The sequence below is a fragment of the Neodiprion fabricii genome, chromosome 5 (assembly GCF_021155785.1).
Source record: "Neodiprion fabricii isolate iyNeoFabr1 chromosome 5, iyNeoFabr1.1, whole genome shotgun sequence".
NCBI lineage: Eukaryota > Metazoa > Arthropoda > Insecta > Hymenoptera > Diprionidae > Neodiprion > Neodiprion fabricii.
The window spans coordinates 23,692,343-23,706,585 of record NC_060243.1 but is presented as its reverse complement, the minus strand read 5'-3'; the positions used below and the strand labels follow the sequence as shown (position 1 = coordinate 23,706,585).

The following is a 14,243-nucleotide window of genomic DNA, read 5'->3' as shown; positions in this document are numbered from 1 at the left end:
ACCATTGACAACCTGCCCGAAGAAATTGCTTTCAGCCAGTATCACGTAGTATCCCAATCACCGACGGATGTAGACGATATTTGAAATGCGTTGTTATTCTGAAATGCGCACGTATTTCAGGACTGGAAGACTAAACATTGGGAGGCGCATATACGCTTCAGCAATATGGAATATGGAAGAGAGGTCGCAAGAGCCGCATATTATTAATATGCACAGGCGTGTATCTGACAGTTGAAATCATTCGGCTTTGATGAGACTATAAATAAATCGACTCTCCGACTCACCCCAAAAGCAACGATTCTGTAATGCGATCTTTGAGTAAATAGAGGCATGTTTTTCCCTCTTGTGTCAAAAAGGATCGAGAGAAAAGGGGTCATCCCTTCCACGTGTTGAAGAAGGATCGATAAAAGATGAAAAATAAAGTTGAGACAGGCCCGAAAATAATCATGCGTCAGAATAAACCAAACATTGCATATCTGATGAAGCTTGAAGCAACGCGTTGTGCATTCCAATGTTTATTTTACCTGCTTCTCACTCCGCGAGGAATGTAAAATAAAACTTGTACGTACTGCAGTTTTGTCCTTTAAATAGAAGGGTCCAAGCAGAGTGTATAAAAGTGCACGGAGTGTAGAACGAGGTATTTTTTCGATCTTCGTAGAGAGTTCGTCGCTCGACAGGAACCTCTGTTTATTAATCACAATAATGTTTATAGCGGTTTTAAAAACATGTGGGTATCGTAATGTTTCACCAGGATATTCAACCCGACTATTACTCCGTCGTGAAGCGATTAGACGGTGAATAATCTTTCGATAATTTTTTTTTTTTCTTCAAACCAATTTACGTAAATAAACCTTGGTATAAGTCACGTAATTTTTTCTCCTTGAAGCATTCTGCGTAGTTAGGTCCCTCATCAACTCAACGGCTGAACAATTTAACGCGGCAGGAATTTGTGATTGCGAGTGAAAAAGAAAATTCTCACTTCCTTATATCAGCGGCCCCTTTTCTCATTCTGCAATCCAATACATCGTGTCAAAATTCTTATCTTGGAACGATTGCTACGAGATAAGTAATCAGTTGCAGTCGGTTTCGTTGAGAATATTATAATATTAATGACAGGCAAATGGATCACCAGTCGCGATAAATCGCCGTGAGGTTGGTCAAGTTCAAGGTTAATCTGGACCAACAAGCTTATCACTTAGGATAAACGGTATAAGGAAAATTGATGGCCAAGTCTTAGGAGACTATGATAGTACGACGGGTATCGATGCACACACGTATATATATTTAAGCCTCTCAATTTACTGATAAAATTTTTAGAAAGAATTATTCGTCCGAATTCGTATTCCTGACGGTCGATTCTCAAATCCATTATTAATTATCAAGATTATGGTTAAACTATTCAAGCCATAAATATTCCACATTGATACACTGGTGCAAAATTAATCTAATCGTAAAACCTATTCGAGTGCAATACGATTGTCTTTGAAACCAAGTTTGTAACTTTGAGAACTTCCCGACCCAATGAAAGGATATCCGGTAAGACAGTATTCGAATGATTAACTGAATAACTTTTGACATAATATGTCATGAAAACGTACGAATGAACATCATTGCGAATTATGGTAGAATTGCAATTTCCAAAGTTGTTTCATGAATGCTTTTCTCCGTAATGTGGGTTACATCTTTTAACGAGGTTTCATTAAAAGAGGCTTGGAATTTGGAGTACGCGTCTCAACACCTCACAGATAAAACTGAAGATCGTTTACTATACAAACGTCGTGTACACGTGTTCTTCTTCAAACACTAACCGCAGCCGATAAATTTAATTTTCTAAGTAGTCTCGAAGGACTGCTGTCAAAGAGACGATAAATCTGCCTTGAAAATTGAAATATAGTTGCTCAAGTACCGCTGATCCGTTCAACCCTTCAACACCTCACCATTTCGATCTTTAAATCTACATGACGCTGAATACGTGTAATTCGCATTAATTCAATGATGTTGATTTTCTCGCAGCGGCGTGGTGTGGATTTGATTGTTAATTATATTTTTATAGTACGAATCCTTTCTTGAGGCAGTAGCATTTCAACACTGAGAGAAATTCTTTGTTCCGGTTACCGCTCAATCCTTAATTGTTTCCATTTTTTTACCACACCGAATAATATAGTTCTAGGTAGAAAATGAAAATTAGTTTTCTAGCTGTTACCGGAAAGTCTAGTATCCGTTACTATTCTTTCTCATCACGATCACTGCTGCTATATTTTCTTCTAACTGTTGCGAAAATTTAATGCTCGTGCAACAATAAATTGACGTTAAAGCCTCGTTTAACTAAAAAAGTAGAGTAAACCGAACAAACTGATTTTGCGTTGCAATTACCAAAAAAGGATCGACGATAGCGCAAAATGTTTAGGCGTACCTCGTTTTTCGTAATTCCAACAATATTCAAACAGTTTTTTTAACGATACCTGCTTTATCGAATTTTTCTAGTTACTGTAACAAATGAAATTTCTCTCTGAAGATGGTTACATGAATTCCTCATGTTCTTGCATCAAGCATTGTCTTTTTCTATTAATCGTAAGTTCAGGCTACTCGGTAACAAAAAATTAAAAATATTATGAGCGTAGCGTGGGTGATGATAAAAATTTTATCAATTGAGCTCAATTCGCTTTAATTCCACTGTTGAGACAAATATGTTGATCCGAATATTTTTCAATGTTTCGGAACATCCACTTAAAAATTTACGTTGATTCATCACGCATGATGTAAAACCTCTGACTAAGCAAATGTGTTGAAAATTTAACTCACATTTAACATTTCATTGTAACACATTCTGTAAATTCTTTCGGAATTTTGATAGTTATGATAGTTAAAATGAATGTTATTTCAGTTGAAACGAATAAAGTAATGGATTGATTCAACTACGATAGTGGATCGAAGACAAGCCAATTTATTGGTACATCAAGACCTTGATTCTTTCAGTTTGAAAATGCAAAATACATTACATATGATATCCAGACTTATTGGACCTTCCAATAAATGACATGGATGAAATTGACGTGGATGATTATCAGAATAATTAAAAAACTGGTATATTAAGTTCAAATCGTTCAAAATTTTAATGACAACAAACTATTTATAGCAACGACGTTTGTTACGTAATATGGCTAATTTGTAACTGCCTGTCAAATTCCAACGTAAAAGTATGTATAAATCAAATAAATTTATCCATATTTTGAGGTATGTGATTCTTCACTTTTCTTCTTTACTTTAAACACTACATTTCATAGCTTTTCTACAGACAATTGATTTCTGTTTTCTTTTTTTTCGAATCACATAACCTCTTGTGTTTTTTCTAAAATTCTCATACCTAGCCATTTTACTACTAACGACTATCGTTTATATCTCAAAACCGTCGTAATTTTTCATAGAATTCTTTGTAAATTTAAAGTTTATCGGTTCCAACTGGCACAACAAATGATATCAAGAAACGAAAAGCAAAATACGAGCCATTGCATTTGAGAGTATCGCTGTAGGCTGAAATTACAACAAAATTGAAAATGGCGATGATCCGACTCTAGATGAAAATGCATTGAATTCCTCCTATAGATATATAAATATATGCGTGCGCGTGTGTCAGGGAAGAGAAGATCGTTAACCACGAGACGTTTTTTGCCTTATGAAACGAGGTTTGATGGAAGTACCTATCACCGTACTGTACGGCTCTCCTATACAGGATACCAAAGTTTATTATTTTAAAATTTCTTGCACCGCGAAACATCAAAGGGGCGCTTGAAAAATAATTCGCATAACATTAACCAAGGGCATTTCGTAACACCGTAGACGTGAGTACACGCGTGAGTAGCTTATTGCTATAAGTGTACGTCTTTCGTGGTCGCACTCGCATAGATGAAGATTTATAAAAAATGATACTATTCTTAGCGATACATTATTGAACGACCATAACTGTGAACGTATCAATACCGACAAATAAACGTCATTCAAACGACATGGGATGGTTCAACGCTTAAATCAGCGTGCTGGTTTCTAATATCAGTGAAAACAATTGAGAGCAGGCACATAAATAAACTAAATCTATACGAATATTTTAACAACCTATGTATATGCATGTGACGTACGATCGCGATACAAGAAAACACGTATATGTAACTGGTACATAGTTTTTAGAATACATGGTTTTCAAAGTATGTCCTAGTAAAGCTATATGGGATTTCTAGTTGAGAAGTCCGGATTACCGCTGAATTTCTCACGCCAAGCTGTAATGTTGAGGGTTCAAGTTAAACCTACGATAAAGGCGTCGTCGTAAATACGAACTAAACGTTGTTAACAATTATCGGTACAGTGAAAATCATGGGTAGTAAAACTCAATCCACGCAAGCCGAGAACTTACGGTGGTTCCATTTGTGTTTGTTTTTTTTCTTTTTTTTAGAAAGAAACGCTGAGCAGGTTTAAGAGGGTGCCGCTATGCATTGAATTTTGTAAATCTAATGGCCATTCTGAGATGATCTCTGTTTGTTCAACCAATGTATTCTAAGCGTTTTTAGTATACGCTTATTATCAAATTTCTCCGCCAATGAATTACATTCCAAAACATCCTAATCGTTCCGAATTTTAAGAATTTTTTTTTACCTGAAAAGGCAAGTAAATTAAGGATTTTGCGTGGAGTATGAGAAAAATGATAGATAGAATAAAAACGAGAAGGGTGCCACTTAAAGGGTTAAGATACGTGGACTTCGATATTTGAAGATATTTGCGACGTCGAAATCGACACCTCGAAAAGAATCCATGCATATGAAGCAACGAATTTCAATTCTTTGATGTTACTGATGCGGTACGAAAAAAAAAACTCCGCAGAAAACGTCACGTCGCTTCTAAATATGTTTTGCCTTGAATGTTATGGCAGTAAAGTTTCTTGTAATAAATATCCATAAAATCTGCACTTACCAGACAAATAATGACTTCGTGGATGCGAGATACCAAACGATTCCTCCACTGAAGTCACTTATCTTCGAAATGTAAATCACTAGTAGAATGAGCTAATGCCCACATACAGAGATAGACACGTGTGGGATTATTTAAATGCTTGTACACCCGTCGGGCTCAAATAAAGTTCTCACATGAGTTAGCAAAGACAGAGGATGAGATTTACTAATAAGAGACATTCTTTTGACGTACAAATCTGACTTGTCCATCGGACCTTACATTGGTCTAACTATTCGATATTCAGGTTACAACACACAAGTGATAAAAAAATGTTGATATCCATTTTTATCGTCGCATCGACAACTGTCAATTCATGTATAGGTATATCTGATAGTTTGTACCATTTTTCTAGTAGGTATTTTAGGATGATGGTAGACCACTTACAGAATGAATCCGTTTAAACGGTGTGCAAAAAATAAACAGAATGCCTGAGTTATTTGATGGAGCAGTGAGATCCAAACATCTGCGTTTAAGGCGGTTGGCTTGAGGCGACGCGACGAAACTCGGCAGAATTCATGCAGACGTGAATGCGGATGCATGCATATATATATATGATATATATATATACGTATATCACATATATACGCGTAAATTTGGCAAGTATGCGGGTGGCTTTGAGAGATTGATTGCCACATGTATACACGAGTATAGCATGCGATGCCTGTTAACCGATTTAGAGCAGCTGGAAAGAGGTCTAGTTCCTCGTCCAGATGGGTGGGAGTAAAGAAAACCCAACGTCGCTGACCACGCCGACGAAGCAGTTTGAACTCCGAACGCCGGTCCTTGTGGTGCTCCGCGAAGTTCGCTCCCCTCGTGAAATTCAGAATTGGCGAGTCAAGGAGTCGGAAGTTTAGTGGAATTCTCCGAGCTTCCGCCACGTTCGTTTTGAATTCATCCTTTGTGTGCCGGTCGTTTTCCATTACAAATGATTTGAGGATCCCTAATAATAAAACTTTTCTAAACAACACCGTATACCGGATGTGAATCCGTCGTATAAATACTACACATCGCGTTGAGCGGATTACAAGTTAAGTGATTCGCTTATCTCAGTGACAATTCGAGAGCGGTGTCAACGGTTTTTGTATCAGAGGTGAAAATGGGACTGAAAAAGTTCAAAATAATTTTAGACAGTCCGGTGTTCTTTGCGGGTCAAACAGTGAGAGGAAAACTGCGCCTGACGTTGGATAAGCCAACAAAGATTCGCGGTAAGTGATATCAGAGCGATATGTGGAAATATGTTTAAATTTGTGTATAACGTTGTGAAAATTCTTAGGAATAAAATTGAAGTACAGCGGCGATGGAAGAGTTCGGTGGACGGAGATACACATGATAAACGGAAGTCCGGCCACTTACACCTACTCCGATGACGAGACTTACTTCAAACACGAGGAAATCGTTTTCAGTAGTAAGTGTAAAATAATAGATTCACCTGAAAATTAGATCACTGCTGAATCAAGTCGAAGGACAGTAATATTCGGTGGTCTATCTTACGTTGCAGGCTTTGACCTCAAAGATGAACTCGACGCTGGAGAGCATGTATTCGACTTTGAGTCAGACTTGCCAAAGCATTTGCCAAACAGTTTCGAAGGTCGGTATGGGCGAATTAGATACTCTGTGAAAGGGGTGATCGATGTGCCGAAAAAACTGACGTCCAAAACAAAAGTGCCATTCACTGTAGTTTCGCTCCTTGACCTCAACAAGGACCCGATCGCGGCGGTACGTTTTTTCTGATAACACCTGAGGGAAAAAAAGAGAGAAGTATTCGGAGTGTGAGTACTTCTTCAGACTTTATATTGTTTCAGAATCCAGTAAACGAGGAAAAAGTTAAAACCTTCTGGGGCCACCTCAAGCCTCTGACGGTAAAATTGTCTCTTCCAGTGCGTGGTTATGTGCCTGGACAAGTTATTCCCGTCAAAGCGTTGGTGACCAATGACACAGGGGTTGAAATTAAGAAGCTTCGAGTACAACTGAAGAAGGTAATCTTTGGTTATGGTCCCCATAGAATAACAGCTCTATGTTTATCCTTGTGAAAAGCCGGCATGAATTTGTGTTATAGAACCAATCAAAGGTTAAAGATTTCACAGTAGTACCAAATGGAGTTTGTAGATCAGTTTTAAAAATGAATTCATCGCACCAGTGCGCTTCTTTGACAACTTCTAGGTGTTCAAAAACTTGCTTTGGCCTCGTTGTAGAAACGTCGAAAGGAATATTTGACGTGTCGGTATCGCCGTGATAACTTCTCGACTAAAATGACTGATTCCAGATCACAAATTTTCACACTAAATTGAAGACTCAGGAGGTGAAGGAGGTGATAACCGAGTGTGACTTGCACTTGGAACATGGCCATGGTAAGGAGGAGGCTTCGATTGATCTTAAAGTACCAGCCCTGCCACCTTCACGGATGGAGTACTGCAAGATCATAGACATAGATTACAAGGTGATCGTTGAGGCTTGCGTTGAGAGCTGGTACCACAAGAACATGAAGACTGTGACCGATATCGTGATCGGTTCGGTGCCCTTGCTCTGCTATCAGATCCCAGTGGCTGCTTTTCCTCTCTCGAGGTCACCGCCAACCCTACATTCCGAGTTTCGTCCTCTCGGTGATCAGCCACCCGCGCAAGTCGCGTCACAACCTTACCAAGACATCTACGGTGGCGAAGTCGGTAAGCTTCTGATACTGATACCGATAAGTAGCTCGCTTTAGCAGATTCGGTTCTAAGCATAGTACGCGGAATTTTTAGAAAAGCAAAGAATTTCTTTTGCTCTAGATAATGTTGTAAACAGATTTAGGTGTTGTAAACAAAACGACATGCTTTAGCTAATAGTAAGCACATCCGTATATCAATCTCGAAGAGAATTTAGCTGTGAAAGTGTTTTTTCTACGACTATGACTAGCCTGTTTTCTCGATGGTCAATCAGCTGTTCCTAGAATCTGCTCAATCTCGCATCCCGCAGAGCTTCATGAACGGATAAAAAAATATTCTATTAATATAAATACATATAATGATGGGATCCAAGCCAGATCCGATAAGCATCAAGGCATGTCACGAAGATTATTTAACGACCTAATTTCAGTGTGAAACAGCGATGAGACACATCTTCAAAAATATTTGGAACGATCGATTTGATGAATCATCGATTGCTGACTGCTGTATGCGTGTGGATAAAATATAAGCGAATTGCGTTCTTTCAGCGACTCCGATTTACGAAGAAACGATGGAGTACCCGTCGGAGAAGAGAGAAAAGCATAAAAAGAAGGAGAAAGAGGACGGGGATCAGAGTGCGAAGGCGGAAAATGTAGGCATCGAAGATGCCGACAGCGATGGGGAGGTGACGAGCTTCGCTCCATTGTATCCAGTTTTCAAATTTGGAACCCGGAACAATGACGCATCATAGAACGGGGGTCGAAGCCTTGTTTGCTTTCCTAACACGTCACATACTCGATTTACGTCTACACGCGTCATTGCTTAAGAATTCCCGTCCGGTCGGTATTTCGAAACCTGTCAGCCAATATTTTCCTGCGAAGTACCGTTTAATGTGTATTGTATGCACGTACGTATGTTTTTATGTATGTATATATTTATGTTCTCCACATTTTTCTTAATATCTATTCATTACAAAGGATAAATAAAAACCTCAATGTTGTTCTAGACGTTTTTCACGATTATTTATCTTTCTTACATCGGAATAGATTCTCATAACAATTCCCCATCTTAGCGTTTACATTTATCTAAAGCAGTAACGCTCGTTCATTGTTATAAAATTCAAAAATTGATTATACTTTAAGACTATGTATATCAGCGATGTACTTGTATGTACTATAAGCATTGAACACGCTATTGCAATAGTTATAAAAAATATAAATTCTTTTTTCCAAACTATCGCGCATACAGGTAAGTACATGAAGGTGCGGGCACGTCCCGCTTCGCGTTGAAAAGTTCTCACAAAGTCCTTGAGACGATTTGCTTAGCTAAAATAAATTTCATTTCAACAGATTGAAAAATTCACAGGGGATAAAAGTTGCCAAATCGAATTTCACACAAGTACATACGTACCGAGAGGCCACACACGTAACTTCTTCACTAAACTTTGTTTAACTCATTTTATCGTCCAGCAAATAGGTACAGGCAAGGTGAAAGAAAAGTGAAATCGATATACACCTGAATTCGTGGATGAAATTGACTAAAGCACTTATACTTCTTCAATTCTCGCTATATTTCTTCGTGAGTATACATACCTAATCCAAGATAGATGAATTCTCAGAGCATTCCGCTCCTTGTAGCGTCAGTCTTCAACACGGAAAGCTTGTCACGATTGAAACGTTGATACCTTAAGCTAGGTGTCCAAATATTTTTCAACCTGAAATTAACTTCCAGTTCACTACCGAGCCAGTATTTGTTTACGAGCTGCAAGCACGGAGATAGCTCGAGGCCAAGATAGGTTGAACCAAATGCAAGTACTTTGGTGTGAAGGTCACTACGGTGACAATGAGATAGGAGCATCCAAGACATGAGCCTGGAGCAAAAATCATCCCTAATGAAATCCTCTATCATGTAAAATATAATCCTTGAGCTAGCGGCGCAAAGAGATTCAGAGACGTCGAATAATTCACTGCCACACGTAACGCAGTTGAAAAAAAAACCTCGTCTAGGTTACATTACAAAGAAAGCATTTCATTTGAGTCGACTGTCGGCTGCCTGCCCGATTCTGTTAAGAACAGCAACAAATCGCAGTTCTTAGATTCATTATTGAACGGAAACTGTTTTTCTATACAATTCAACATTCAACCTACGGACGGTTTCACCCTTGAACTTGACTCCAATGTCTTATTATTGGCTCAACCGTCGACGCGATGTATCGTGCATCCGTTGAAAGCTGAGGGTACCTAACGTAATCCAAGCGATGCGCTTCACTTCGCTTGAAGATAAATATGGTGCCGGAGGTTCGATTTATTTGTTACAACTATCGAAATCAGCTACACGATCAACATTTAAGATTGATTCTATTCTTAAGCACAGTGTAACGCTGGCGCTACATAAACACGGGCTGATGATCCTAAAGCTGTAGGCAGATCATGGATAATGGCTTCATCACTTTCGGAGTTCACTCCGAGTCAATCAACTGCTCCAAAGTCGTCATTGGAGCATTGTGAATTTGAACGGTAACGTGTATCTCAGACCCGGTCCGAACCTTTGACGAATGTTTTATTGGGTCTGGCTGACGCGCTCACAGTATGCAAAAAGTGACGATTTGTGGCTACAGTTTTCATCGCCGCTGACTGCATCTATCATCCCAAAACCCACCGACTCAACATTTCGTATGAGTTCGTTCACAGGAGAAAAATCCGGTGAGTTTTCGGACAACTTTGAGAATACTTCTTACTCCTGCGTTGTCTCTCGCAGATTCAGGGATGCGTGCTTAGCGAGTAAATTTCTACATAACTCTTTCCTCCGGTTCTCTTGGTTCTGTCGTGGCCAATACTTGTTATTGATCTTTTGAATACCGTTGCGTTTTATAATCTGTCTGCGGTGAAGTGCTCCGTGATGAGGAAGAAAATCTTGGTACAACAAGCAACGAGATTGTCAGGTTCCTCAAGAATATCACCCTCCAATCTGCTTCCAGCAACACACACGGATAGTTCGAAACTCCTCAACAGATTAACGAGATTCCCGACTAACTCGACGTCTACTTCGCTAGCGATTACGCAAAAGTCAAAGAACTTGTCGGGCGGATAGTGATCGTTAAGTTCGCGAAGCAGGTACTCAGGATTCGTGGCTTCCAAGCTTTCCATTTCATTTCAATCCTGGAGCTCAACGTTGCATGGTTGAATTTTTAGCTTATTAGTCTGTTCAAGGATGTTGCTATGAGCAACCGCGGTTTTTGCCGAATGTGTTACGAAAAACCTCTCAGGCTGGTAAATTATCACATTCGCACCCTGCTCTACATCGAAGCACGATTTTTCTCTATCATCTTTATCTTCGAGTCGGTTAGCAATTGTATCAAAAGATGTTTCACTGGAAATTATGTTCCCGTCGGCACTATCCTCGGTTTTTTTTTTTATTTTAGATTCACTTTCGCACTCAAATAAACATCTTACAGACTCAAACGTACCATCGTGATCAAAAGGTTAAATCTGCGCATCTTTCACAGTTCGCACACGGTTCGAAATTAACTGTGAACTGGTAACTAATGAACACTAACGATAAGATGAGTTCACTTGTATGTGTTGTGGGATATTCAATCTACAGCAAATCAATCACATGGGATATTGTAATAAAACTATGGTAAGGACGAAATTTGGTAAAGCCTGGCATGAATGCCCCATGTAGAGACTGATAAATTCCATTACATTTAATTTGTTATCAATGACATTTGCTTGATAATTATAAATTGCAGTTTTATTATTCATCCAATCGTAGTTTCGTATTTCTACTGTCCAAGAAGAACAAAAGTCGCGGAGTGCATTGAAGGTTCAATAACGTCAAACAAGCGCATCAGATGGATCTCGTCGTTCAATTATTTTAAACCAATCATCCGTGATGGAAGTACACTGATATTTTTCTCTTTCCCTTCAATGTTTACAAACCTAATTAAATGCTATCAAAATGGACGAGAAGCTGATGAAAATATTTCACAAACCTATGAGCCAGGATAAAAAGTAACAAAGTTATTCAAAATAGCAATGCTGAATTCTACGTTTGATCTACGTAACATGAAAAAAACTAACTACGAGCGTAAATGTCACGACTATAATTATCGTTTCATAAGGGTTGAAGAAATTCGAGAATACTTGAAGACACTACCGGCGAAAAATTTGCCTCCGAATTTTTTAGAGTATACGGAAAACGCTGAAAAAACTCTGACGGTAACCAAAGAACCGGAAATACCAGCTGCAGAAGAAGAAATACGCCTGGCAAGTGATCCCTTAGTACACAACTCTTGTATTGTATAAACTAGCGTATGCGTGTTTGCATTTTGCGTGAAATTCACTCTCGACTTGCTATCATTCTCAGTGTCAGTCTTCAATCATAGAACTGAAAGACATTATTTAATTTCCGCAAATCAACTTTTGTTTTTTTTTTTTTGAGTTATAATTTTTATTTTTTTTCGATTTTCGCATATTTTCGTGACAGTAGCCAGCAAACTTGCGAGAGATGATGAAGCGGGACCGGATCGTCGACCGTTCGAAGCGTTGGTTACAACCTGCGAATCCTGCTAGCGATGGAAGAGAGAAAAACTTGGCGCAAAGTTCAAGACTCAGGCGACCGGAAGTTCATCGTCAGAGTACCCACACGTTAGGACCATATCCAGTATGAACGCAGCCAAATGTGAGGATGATTATTTTGCAACTTCGTTACAGGCTTAGGGAAAAACCGGACATTATTACCCTCTGGCGCTCGGCAGGGACCTGGAACGATGTGGAGGACGAAGAAGCACCAGTCTTGAACACCATGCCGCTTTGACGTAACTTCGATACGACTTATATACATGTATTCCTGAGTTTTGTAAGGTTTCTCGATTTACGAGTTGAACAATGATTATACCAAAGTACACAGAGAGAATATTGACGAATGTGCTAAACATATTACTAGTGCAACAGTGTTTTCACAAAGTAGTCTTCTGACAATTTTAGCCAGAGTAAAATATATTGGCACAACGCGTTTGCCATAATTGACATAACATTTCTTTCACAACGCGGGCTGTTTTAACATTATTCGCAGCTTTTTTTTTTATTGAATTGGGTACTTGTACGACAAATCGGAGTATATCAAAATCGTCAATGATATAAATTCTCTATTCTTACATGCTAGGTGAAATTACGAAGAAATTGTACATTTTTCACTTTTGAAAAGTTATGGATACTCGAAAGCTGACTGGTGAAAAACAGGAGACCAATAAATGAACAATTTGCACATGATAGGTTGGACATTTTTTTTCTAACTCAGAACTCGATTAATTCGTATTGTAGAACATTATTTGGTTCACGATTTAATTCATGAATATCATGCACATATGAATTCGAATTTTGAAGGTGAAGAAAAAAAAAAAAAAAAAAATATGAAAGCCATTGAAGGACTTTTTTTTGGAAACAGACCATTAAATTCAGTATGAATATGATATTTATATAAAATAATTAATCATCCAATTTGATATTACGGATGAAATTACAAATATTTATGTGTTAATAAATTGCCGTATTTATAACCGCGCAAATGAATGGGATTTGTCGACGGATTCATGAGTTACAAGTATAATTTCGCTCCCAATCAAGAAGCTTAATTTGCGGTAGAAGTATAGTTCGAAAAGTTGTCATCAGGTGGCGCTACTGCTCAATTTAATCGGCAGCGCCATTTATTAGAGAAAGCGAGAAACACGGAAGTATCCAAGCATGTACGGTGGGTGCTACGATCTGTCACCGGCAGAATATACGTTCCAACAAAACATAATCAAATAATTTAATTAGTAACAATGAGCAGGCCGGCTAAAATAAGAAAGCTAGATGAAACTGTGGTGAACAGAATAGCCGCCGGGGAAGTTATTCAGCGACCAGCAAACGCTCTGAAAGAACTGATCGAAAACAGGTTAGGACGCCAGTCGAATCTCACCGAGCGCGCGGTAAACAAACGAATTTGAATCACAGTTTTCTTTTGTTTTTAGCCTCGACGCCAAGGCCAGCAGTATTCAAGTCACAGTCAAAGAAGGCGGGTTGAAAATACTTCAGGTAAATTGTGTGGAAATAGTCATTACCACGCGCGATAAAGTGCCGGTGTAACCTACACACTCTCATCCATTCACTTACAATTCGTTTGTGCCTAGATTCAGGACAATGGAACGGGGATCAGGAAAGAGGACATGGACATTGTCTGCGAACGATTTACTACCAGCAAACTACAGCAATTCGAAGACCTCAAATCAATCGCCACCTTTGGCTTCAGGGGTGAAGCTCTTGCCAGTATCAGTCACGTAGCTCAGCTGACGATCACAACGAAAGTCGCCGACGACCCCTGTGCGTACAAGTAAGACGAAATCTCTGTTTTACCTACCAAACAAATACCGTTGATAAGATCATTTTTTTAGCGGCGGGAACTTGATTTTACACAAGCGCTTTTTAGTTCAGTTTAACTAATCATTTCCCATTTCCCCACGTCTTGTTTCATCCTGAAACACAATTCTCTGCAAGTGTACCCTCATCAAAGTAATAGATAATAGAAAGATATTTGATACGGTGGAATTTATTCTCAAAT

At 38.8% G+C, this 14,243-nt stretch overlaps 2 protein-coding genes across 4 annotated transcripts in view; both read left to right on the top strand.

Annotated features, from left to right (window-relative positions):
* Window positions 1-5,739: 5,739 nt before the first annotated feature.
* Window positions 5,740-8,639, top strand: LOC124182851 (arrestin domain-containing protein 3-like). Its single transcript, XM_046570605.1, has 6 exons — window positions 5,740-6,203; window positions 6,272-6,403; window positions 6,497-6,714; window positions 6,801-6,974; window positions 7,262-7,661; window positions 8,192-8,639. Exons 1-6 carry the CDS (start codon window positions 6,095-6,097, stop codon window positions 8,392-8,394), a joined length of 1,236 nt encoding a protein of 411 aa, XP_046426561.1. The 5' UTR covers window positions 5,740-6,094; the 3' UTR covers window positions 8,395-8,639.
* A 4,739-nt stretch (window positions 8,640-13,378) lies between these two features.
* LOC124183830 (DNA mismatch repair protein Mlh1) overlaps window positions 13,379-14,243 on the top strand; it is a 31,329-nt gene continuing 30,464 nt past the window's right edge. For all 3 annotated transcript variants that reach the window (XM_046572896.1, XM_046572895.1, XM_046572894.1), the window contains exons 1-3: window positions 13,379-13,580; window positions 13,657-13,720; window positions 13,816-14,015. In XM_046572896.1, the coding sequence (XP_046428852.1) occupies window positions 13,468-13,580; window positions 13,657-13,720; window positions 13,816-14,015 (377 nt within the window). In that variant the 5' untranslated portion in view covers window positions 13,379-13,467. The remainder of the gene's footprint in view (window positions 13,581-13,656; window positions 13,721-13,815; window positions 14,016-14,243) is intronic.